The sequence below is a fragment of the Arachis duranensis genome, chromosome 9 (genome assembly GCF_000817695.3).
Source record: "Arachis duranensis cultivar V14167 chromosome 9, aradu.V14167.gnm2.J7QH, whole genome shotgun sequence".
Lineage (NCBI taxonomy): Eukaryota > Viridiplantae > Streptophyta > Magnoliopsida > Fabales > Fabaceae > Arachis > Arachis duranensis.
In genome coordinates this window covers 12,963,116-12,973,734 of record NC_029780.3, presented here as the reverse complement: position 1 = coordinate 12,973,734, position 10,619 = coordinate 12,963,116, and the positions used below count along the sequence as shown (strand labels likewise).

Below are 10,619 nucleotides of genomic sequence, written 5' to 3'. Positions count from 1 at the left end.
GTTGAAGTATCAATCTCCTTTATGTTTCACAGATTGTAATTTCATTTTAATGTATATCTTTCTGTAAATTCTTGAGTGGTAAAAGGATGAAAAAGAGAGACTTAAGAAAAAGCCAAAGAGTGAAAAAGGTTGAGTGATACACTTGAGTGAAAAGGTTAGAGTGATTTCATATTTATTTAGGTTAGTTTTGTGTCTTGTATATCAATGAGGTACCCCTTTCTTAGTTGGGTTAGCACTAAGAGTGAGTGAAGAGTTAGATATTAGCATAACCAAGTCAAGTTAGAACCTGAGAGTGAAAGGATTGTGTCAATCCTATGAAATTGGTGTATGTAATACTTTAACTATAGTGGAAATTCCACCACTGTTGTAGTAGAGACTGGACGTAGATTGTATTGCACAAGGCAACCGAACCAGGATACATGATGGTATCAGCTTTTCTCATCCCTACTCTATTCTGTTTTTTGATATTCACGAGATAAAATGAAAATGTTTCATAAATTTTCCGCTACTGAGTTCAAACAAAATCTTAGTGAAAGTTTATAAGTTAAGCCTTATTTCATTAAACTAAAAGAAGGACATAAATTCAACCCCCCTTCTCTAAGCCTTTTACAACCTTCATCCATAATCTTCTTAATTACACCATAGAGGTAACCTATTATCCCTAATCCAACTCAAAGAATCAAATCAAATCAAATCAAGTAAGTCCCAATCTTCTAACCCAGTTAATCAATTCAATGCCCTATATTCCACACATCAGATTCCACCCGACCCAAAAGAACAAATAAAAAAAAACCTACACAACAATTGAAGCTAGAAAATTATAAAGACACAAGCAAATTTTGCAAATCAAAGAAGCTAAAATGATGCATTAAAAGAAAAATTGGAAGAGCAGCAATTTACAGATTCAGAACTTCGAAGAGAGAGCTTATGTTGTTCCTCTCTCTCTTTCTCGCTCTCTGTGCTACTGTTAGTATACAGAAGAAATTATCACTGGTTAGGGTTTGAAACAAACAAAGGAGACATTTGGAATTTCAGAAAATAAACGAGGATAAAATCGTCTGAAAAAAGTGATATAGATCCGTGTCCATCGCTCAAAATTCGTGTCTCATCATTTTACTGAGACATAAAATACATGTATTTTGTATATGTTTGTATGTAAACATGTCCTTCTTATTTTTGTGTCTCACAATCTAAACAATAGACACGTCCTACTGTGTTTATGTCTTGACAAGACACAAACATCAAACAAACGGAGTGTAAGTTTCATTTGGTTTATCAGCTTGATTAGGGTCATGTTTTGACTAATGAAGTATAATGTAGGTGGAAGAGTAGACCGTATTTGTATAGACTTATAGTACTTTCCTGTTTTTTAATAAAAATAGTTGTGATGCCAATGGAGGTTCTGATCGATTGGATAACTTTTCTAAAGTTATTTTATTTTATTTTTATTAAATAAAAAAGTGATTAATACTATAAAATTAATAATTATATATTTTTTAAACAAATTTTTTATTTTTTTATTCTTCTTTAGTTATTAACTTTATTTATTTTATCGTTAACTATTAAAATAGTATCCGAAAGTTACTGACATAAACATTCCTAAAAGACGCAGAAGACAAATTAATTCCTGAAAAATTTAAAAGTTTAACAAAAATGTCCAAATATTAATTAATTACATCTCCCTAAACGAAAAACACTTATGTGACTAATAGAATTAATGACTTGGCTAACTGAGTTGATGACTTGGCTTATGTAATTATTATTTAAAAATAATCAATAATGCCATCTAACTATGAAATTAGCTAAGTCAAACTTTTAAATATTTTGGGAGTTAATTTGTCTTTTGTGTCTTTCAAAAGTGTTTTTGTGGGCGCCAATTTCATAGTTAACTTTAAAATAAATAAAGCTAATATCTGAAAAAAGAATAAAACAAAAAAAATGAAAAACATGTGTTAAAAAAATTATATAACTATTAATTTTTGTAACACTAATCACTTTTTTATTTAATAAAAAGTAAAATAAAATAACCTTTATCCCGACAATCCAGTCCAACCAAAATCCGTAGGTTATATAGTGCTGGTTTAGCGAATTTGACGAATTTTTTTAACAATTATAACTTTTGTCCCGTATCAATATCTATTCAATTCGGAATTATCAGCGCAATATATAATAGACTGTTCACTCACTTGACGATCCATGTATGCATTCATTATTAATTTTTAATATTGGATTTCACAAAAAATTTCATTATCCCAAAACTTACAAAGATAGAAACTGATTTAAATTTTTAATTTTTAGGAATAACTCTATAATGCTTACACTCAAAATCATTATGTGATGTTGTTAATAGGTGATGCATTATAAAACTGCTACGTGTGTGAAAAATATGCTTCTTCTGGTACGCCGTTCATAGCGGCATTGTGATGGAGGGCCAAGAAGGTCCTGTTTTCGTTATTTTGATGGTAATTAATTAAGTACAATTAGTTGTTGCTTAATGAAAGTGGATTGGGCGGCGCAAAATGCCAGTGGGAATTGGGGCGTTTGTTTCTTGGTAAGGCTATAACTTTTTGCGTTTGTTTCTTGGTAAGGCCATAACTTTTTTTTATGCAGTACAAACTTACCTTAATGTTTCACGAAGAATCCTTTCTCCTTCTGAGCTCAACGATTGCAATCGCAGACAAAGCTCAGAATATGAACAGACTCCACCAAGCCGGATAGTTTCATCATTCAAATCCTAGGAAGCAGTTACAAGCGCAAGGATTTCATGGGCTAAAATGTTTGAATTTAGATGATAAAGTGATCAACATAACTCTCTAGATTTGTCAAACGACGTCGTTCCAATGCGCTTTAGCGCCAAAAACCATACAAGGTCGTTTTATGGTGTACAACGTGGCACTCATTTGTCATGTCACTGGTTGGTGGCAGGCTAATTGGTTAGAAATAAGGTGAGGAACCAACTAGATGCATCTTTTACAAATTCGGAAACACAAACAATGCAATCAGTAAGTCAGGGTCTAAATTAGTGCAATCCTTAAATCGTGTTGTGCTCGTTTTAGACGCCCTACTTCCCCGCTGCAAAATTCAAATTATGAACTCCTTTTTATCCAATAAGCAACTATTTACTCCGCAATGCAGCAACCTAGGCAAGTCGTGGAGAGAAAATATACAACACATTCTTAGATCAATGTGGCTGGCCAGATTATTCATTATAGTAACTTCCTTCAATTCTCTGTCCAACAAATTCATCAGCATTTTTTTCTTATCTCAATCAATGATGAAAATTTGAACAAGACAAAATCAAGTGAATTTGCTCATTACAAAGATCCATTCTAATAGGCAGAAAATAATTAAGGAGACAATTTTAAATAAATGTTTATAATCATTACTCCCTGGTTTCCCCTAAGATTTGGGAAAAGATTACAGCTTCCCAAGTCAGCAATGCATAAGCTACAGCTTGATTAAAGACAAGTTATGAATGAATTGCAGCTGACATGAACATAACCAACTCAGAAAAACCTCTACAGACTAGAAAAGCAAACCTACAAGAGTCAAATAGAAATTATCCATTAACTGCAACACCTAGGATTCAACAGAATAACCTGAAACAAGCATAGACTGCAACAACGGCTTGTCATTGATGGTAACTTGCTTATGTCAGGGGCGAGTTCGCTTATTACTGCATGATGGGCACTTGTACTGCTTGATATGCTCTGCCCTAGCAGGGGTGATCTTCACGCATTTCCCATGGAACCACTTCTCGCAAATGTCACAGCAAATCCAGAATTCATCGGTGCCATAATGCTCGCCACATGCCCCACACAAGGTTTCCCCGTGTTCATCATCTTCTTGCTCGTCCAGTTCATCGTCCTCATCTTTTGCTTGCAATGCCTTTTGCTGCCTACCTTGTGGTTCCGGAGCACGCTGCTACACAAGCCAACAGTTAGAGGAAAACAAAAACCATCTGAAAATTAAAAGCTACAAATATGATACATCACCTATAACGTAATTTACATGTTACTCTACCACCTAATAAACTTTCTAGTCATAGTCCATTTGAGTGACTCCAATTCAGAGATAAACTAAGATAACACGTTCAGATCACATGTGTGGCAGTCCTAAGCCCAAATACAAAATATTATTAAATATAAAAATGACTACACGTTTTTGGGGGCCACAAACTTTCTATGAACAAAGTTCATCTTTCTAAGTACCATAGTCCATAGCATACAGGAATTTAACCAATGCAACCATGTTTTTTCATCTTAAATCATTTGGCTTTTTATTGCATAAGCATGATCTAGTGTAGTATAGAATTGTGTAATATTCACTAACACAACTCCAATCTTTTAGAACACAGCTTAATTCAAAGGGAGAGGTCAAAACATATATTGTTACCATTCTAGCTACTACAGCTGCCATTAATTTCTCTTCATACTTCATATAAACTTCTAATTTTTCATGTTCCCATACTGCTCATGACAATTGGATTTGCTGTATGTTTTCGGGCAGATAAAATAATATTGCTAAGTGCTAACCATAACCTCTTAAGTTTTCCAGTGCAACCAATTTTTCATCTTTAATCATCTTCTTTCAAATCCATGAGCAATGTCAGCAGTAAAACACAGTAAGCATATCAGGGATACAGTTCATCTTATGTGAACATGCACACATGTCAATCTGCTTTTCTATATTGTTTTGGCTCACAGGTGTGTTTGTGAATTTTGATTTTGGAAGGTAAGAGACAAAAAGAAAGAGCTTAAAGTGTTCAGTTCATCTTACGATCAACCTTTCCCTTCCTTTCTGTACTCTCCATTTGGAGAAGACAGAAAATAACAGACAAAAATGTCTCTATCAGGAGACAATTTAGTCCACTAAAATAATTGGAACTTTTATTTTTATTTTTTAGATAAACTAAAAAAATACTGGGGATAATGGGAGCCGAGACAACAATTGTTTCGGTGTCTCTTTATTTTCTGTCTTGAGACACTTATAGGTAGTTTGTGAATTTGATACTGGAAGGGAGAGGAAGGTAAGGAATTTATACTACAGGATTTCCCTCCTTCCCCTTCAAAAATCCTAAGTCGCAAACAAACCCTTACCAAACACAGCCTACTGAATCACAAGAATACCACTAACACTAACCACAACTTCCAAAATTTTCCAGCACAACCAACTTTTGCTTCTTAAATCATCTTTCTTTTGAATGTATTGAAAAGTATCAACACTAAAGCAGTAAGCACAGTCAATGAAACAGTTATTCCCTTTTCACCAGACAACTCAGTCATTTAGAACACAGCTTATTTGAAAGGGATAAAAGTTATAAAAGGAGATGCATTCACCTTCCAAGATAGATAAATATTCAATGCTGCACATACTTTCACCACTTTCAATTTCCACAATCTTTCCATTATTTTGAAATTCTACTGAGACCCCGAAAAATAAATAAAAAAATTAACTAACTCATGGACTACTCAATTTTAAAGGATCCTGTATCAACAGACAGGAAAAACCTAGATGAGTTTCTCATGCTCAAAGAAACAAGCACAGACAAAAAATACATAATTTCCATGTGTAAGTGCAAGGAGAAAAATATTTACTGCTTTAGAGTTGGACTTTGATTTGCTGCCACTATGGTTCGAAACTGAAGACTTCTCCTTCACTTGTTTCTTGGCTGCACCAGTAACAACTTCAAATATTGTGGGCACTTCATTAATCATATTGAAAAGGCGTTTCCTGCATTACAAGGTAATTCATAACTTCATGGATGAATGAATGGCAAACATAAACAAAGTTGCAACAATGCCATTAACCAGACAAGCAGGACCCAAATGTTATCTTACTTCCAAGTTCCAACCATCTCAAGTCCCAAAACATAGTTCCAAGTTAACTTAAGAAAATATTTATGCCTTAGAGTGAGACATACCTATCAGCTTTATCAAACCCAAATCTGGCTCCAAAATAGAAGGCAATAGCAAGTAACCACGCATCGCTGTGAACAGCGACCAAAGATAACCAGTCTTTTTCTTGCATGCCATCCCTAGCAAAGTTAATGCCCAGCACAGGCTCAGGAAGCTCTGGTGGAACTTCTTCAGCGGGTAAATTTACTTCCCACTGCTCGCTAGGAAAGCCATACAAGCACAAGTTCTCCTTCTCTGAAAGAAAGAAGTAATTGATATATAAATCACAATGCTGAATGAAATACTAAAACAGAAGAGGATATTGTACAACAACAAAGCCTTATCCTGCTTGGTGGAGTCAACTAAATGGATCAAATAACACCATAATGCCCTACCAAAGATAATTATTTGTAATCCTTTCTATACACTACTTCTATATGAAACTAAAGGGCTGCATAATATATATCTCCTTTGTTATACGTCAAGGATTATAGTAGAACAAGTGGGCAAAGCAAATGTGAATCCCTGAAGTTCCAGATAACCAAGTTTTTTAAAACAAAATAACCACTCACAAAAATTGTGGGGAAAAATATTGCACCGAGTCCAAGAAACCCTTAGTAACATTTTGTCATTTTCACATTACATTTTAAACTATTGCCGTGTCAGTATTCAAAGCTAACACATGACAGAGAACAATTACATTTCAATTGAAACACAGAACTAAAGCTACAGCTTAGTCAGACAGTACAGATGAATTAGATCAATGGTGGTGCATCTACAAAAGAGAGGAAAGCAAAAACAAGTGCTCAAGGAACCAAAAGCAAACCCCAAAGAGCAATAACAACTAAATCTACATTATGAGCCAAAAAGAAGAAATAAATAGCAATCCTCCAAATATCATAATGAATCAGGCTGCAAAGCAATATCCAAGAGCTTTTTTGCCCTCCCTCAAGTTTTAACTAATTGAAAAAAAATTAATGAAAATATCATTGGAAACACATAGTAAAACGACGTGAAAAAAGAAGAGTGTAACTAACCAGGGTCACATTGGTTGTAGAATTCTTCAACATCTGCAACACGATCAAGCAGAAAATGTTCATCCGCGTCAAAACACTTCTAATTAACAAGAGTACGAAAATAAAGTGCTGAATGCTTTAACTAAGTAGCAAATTTCACATCCAAAAGAATATAACATGTTTACACAAAAATACAAATAAAAAAAATATCAGAAAAAAAATTCAATAAAAACAAAATCTAGAAGAAGTGCATCTTATAGCAATTGCGGGTTAACACATTCTACAAAGTACAAACCGCAACAAATACAAAACAAGTCCAAGTTAAGCACAACTTAGGAAAAATTAAAAAAAAAAAAAAGTAACCATTCTAAATGTTGAAAGGCAATGCCACAACATGAATATCATGAAATCATGAATTTTCTTTGGAAGAAAAAAAAGGAAAAATTAAAATGTTCAGCTACACTCCTGAACGTTACGGGTAATCGCAATAACCAAATCCAAAAATCCACGTTAACAAAACTTGGAAATTTTCGTTGACCCATTGAGAAGAAAAATGAGAATACAAAATCAAAAAGAAAGGATTTTGCACACAGAGCACATATTACTTGAACTAGTAAAGAGGGTTGAGCACAGACAGAACTTAAAATTCAAAATAACCCAAAAAAATAACTAAATTGGATACCGGTGGTGAGGGCTTTGATGAGACCTGCTCGGCGACCCTTGAAATCCCTAAAAACCTCTTCCACGGTGCGCGGATTATACTGAGCTCGCGAGTCCATTGCTCTCTCTCTCTCTCTCTCTCTCTCTCTCTCACACACACACACTAACACCGAAACTGAAACCGAAATCAGAAAAGGAAACAAAAAAAATACAAGTAGTAGAGTGAGAGTGAAACGACGTCGTTTACGGGGAGAAAAGGGAGGCTTTAAGCGAATTTCCCAGAGAAAGAGAGAGAGGTGGTGGTGGCTTCCTTTGCTTTGTGCCTCTGCAAGCAAAATAGCAAATTGAAGCTCACACAAGACAACTCCATTCTTCCTTTTAATTATTTTTATAATAATAATAATATATTATCATTATTATTATTATTATTATTATTATTATTATTATTATTATTATTATTTTGTTGGGTGTAAATTCAAAAACAAAATAATGAGGTCACGCATGAGCCGGCGTGGTGAAGCGAGTACCATTCTCTGCTTGGATGCAAAGTGCAAACAATCAAAATTTCAAATACCCACCACGTCCATGGAAAATTGGAAATAAACATTGTTTCCCAATCACTATTCTGATTGCACTTTTAAGGCGCACATATTTATTGCAAACATTGTTTTACTTATGATTTATTCGAGTTTTGTTAGACTATGTTTGTTTACGGTTCATTTTTTTAGTTATGGAAGCTGACAAGCTGTGTTGTGTTTCGTTATGGATTTTAGAGGTGTTAAACAAATATGCGGAATAATTTTTATTGAATTTTGGTGTGAAGAAATTGAATTATTTAAATTTTTTGGGTGAAAAATTTTGTAAATAAATCGAAGAGTTCCTTCTTTATGAAGAGAATATTTGAATTTTGATAGAAGCTAATTGGACCGTCCGTTTTGTATATGTAGTAAAAAAAAAATTTTTAGAAATTACGCGTAAACAACTTATCAGATCCAATTTTCTTCTTCTTTAGCTTGCTCTTCTTTCTTATGCTCCTGTATCTCTCTTGTTGGGTATGAAGAAAAAAAAATTGATAGTAAAATTTTTGTTTCTGTTTAAGTGAGTGAGAGAAATGGATGATAGAGTCTTTTTGAAAGTATTATTTTGATCAGGTTTTGTTGCAAATATTTGAAGGAGTAAAATTTATTTGTGACGATTCGTTAGATATTGTTATTCCCTTCACAATCTCATTTGAAGAGCTCAAATGTGTGATTTGTGAAAAGATATGTTCGGAGATATCAAGAAAAATATCATGTACTTTATACAGATATCACATACCAGTATTTGGTGAATTCGTTCAATTTCAAACAAAATATATAATGGACAAAGCGAGTATGCAAGAGATGTTTTCAATGTATATTGAAAGTCGTGCTCAAATCTCGTTCATCGAGTTGTACATTGAATTCGAACAATCTGAAACCGACCGAAATATTATATGGAAAGATTACGATAGTGACAATGAGAAAGAGTTTGAAAGCAATTACGAAATTGTTGGTCCGAACGAAAATGAATATCAAAGTGACGGCACTGTAGCTTCAAATGTGACAGACGTGGCAAATACACTCACAAACAAAGTCATTTTAACTTCTAAATTTAATTAATAATCCTAGAGATTATTTCTAACTTACTATAAATAATAATAACTAATAGATACTTTTAATTTTTATCTAATTAATAATGGTCCACTGTACTGATATTAAAACCTCAACTACAATAATATATTTTTATCAATTAAAAGGCTAACAATAAATAAATAATTATTACCAAAAATGCAAATACATTATATTTTACATTTTACAAATCCTAATTATTAATCGAAATTATCAACATTATTCCAAAAAATTATACAACGATTTAATTTATCTATTGTTACGAAAAATTACCTATTGTTACAAAAAATTCTAAAAAACTATTTTTTTTTATCTCTAATCTATTATATTTACCAAAAATTCAGCCACAAGAATAACGCAAATTAAACATAGATATATATTTCTAACTATTATTTAAATATATATTCTTAAATTTCTAAAATTAATTATAACAGTTAACTACTTAACTCTAATTTCTAATATTATTACAAAAAATTCTAGACAAGTATTTTTTATTACTAATTTATTATATTACAAAAAAATCTAAACAAAAATTAATTACATTTAAACATAGATATTTTTAACTATTATTTAAACATATATTCTTAAATTTCTAAAGTTAATTATAACACCTAACTACTTAATTATAACTTCTAAAATTATTGCAAAAAATTCTTAAAAAGTATTTTTTATTACTAATCTATTATACAAAAAATTTTAAACAAGAATCAACTGTATTTAACTATTATTTAAATATATATTTCTAAATTTCTATCAATAAAAAATAATAATTCAACTTCTAAAAATAATAATTATAATTCTGAAATATAAAAAAAATTAACAAATAAACTTACAGAATTAGAATAGCTAAGATATTTTATAATGTGAAGTTCAGGACGATCAACATTTCTAAATTTTTGTTTCTTTGACATTTTAATTGTTTTTGAATAAAGGTGATGAAGCAGACATTTAAGGAAGAAGAAGAAGGAATAGATGCTGGGTAGGAATGAAGGGGAAAGTGACTCAGAGAGTGGGTGTGCTCTGTGTGTGCATGCAGTGTTGGGTTAATGGGGCACCGTTTGTGTGAAACAACACGTATGCCATACGTGGCTGGGGAGGAACAACTTGGATCGTCCGTTTTGTCACAAAGAACTCAGACCGTCCGATTAGTCAACTCTAACTCGCACCATCTGATTACTACATCGCTGATACCATACGCAGATAAAGCACGCCTGCTCTCTATAATGTAGTCTTACCCCATTCTAATCTCCATAATAAAATTAAAAAGTGTTTGTTTATTGGTAACGTCAATAATATCATAGGATTAGAATTTAATATTATATTTGATAGTTAGTAATTAAAACTAAAATTTTAGTTTAAAATACAAAATCTTTTTTAATATTTTTAAAAAATAAAAA

At 32.3% G+C, this 10,619-nt stretch overlaps 1 protein-coding gene across 3 annotated transcripts; it reads right to left on the bottom strand.

The window, feature by feature from the left end:
* Window positions 1–3,275: 3,275 nt before the first annotated feature.
* LOC107464769 (PHD finger protein ALFIN-LIKE 3) lies at window positions 3,276–7,938 on the bottom strand. 3 transcript variants are annotated; one of them, XM_016083734.3, is made up of 5 exons: window positions 7,596–7,938; window positions 6,935–6,967; window positions 5,924–6,152; window positions 5,598–5,733; window positions 3,276–3,924 (listed from the first exon to the last, which is right to left on the bottom strand). In XM_016083734.3, the coding sequence occupies exons 1-5, from the start codon at window positions 7,690–7,692 to the stop codon at window positions 3,655–3,657; spliced, it is 765 nt and encodes a 254-aa protein (XP_015939220.1). In that variant the 5' UTR covers window positions 7,693–7,938; the 3' UTR covers window positions 3,276–3,654. The 3 variants fall into 3 exon arrangements, with proteins under 3 accessions (XP_015939220.1, XP_015939221.1, XP_020988060.1); XM_016083735.3 differs by having other exon boundaries at window positions 3,276–3,921; XM_021132401.2 differs by having other exon boundaries at window positions 7,620–7,938.
* Window positions 7,939–10,619: the final 2,681 nt, after the last annotated feature.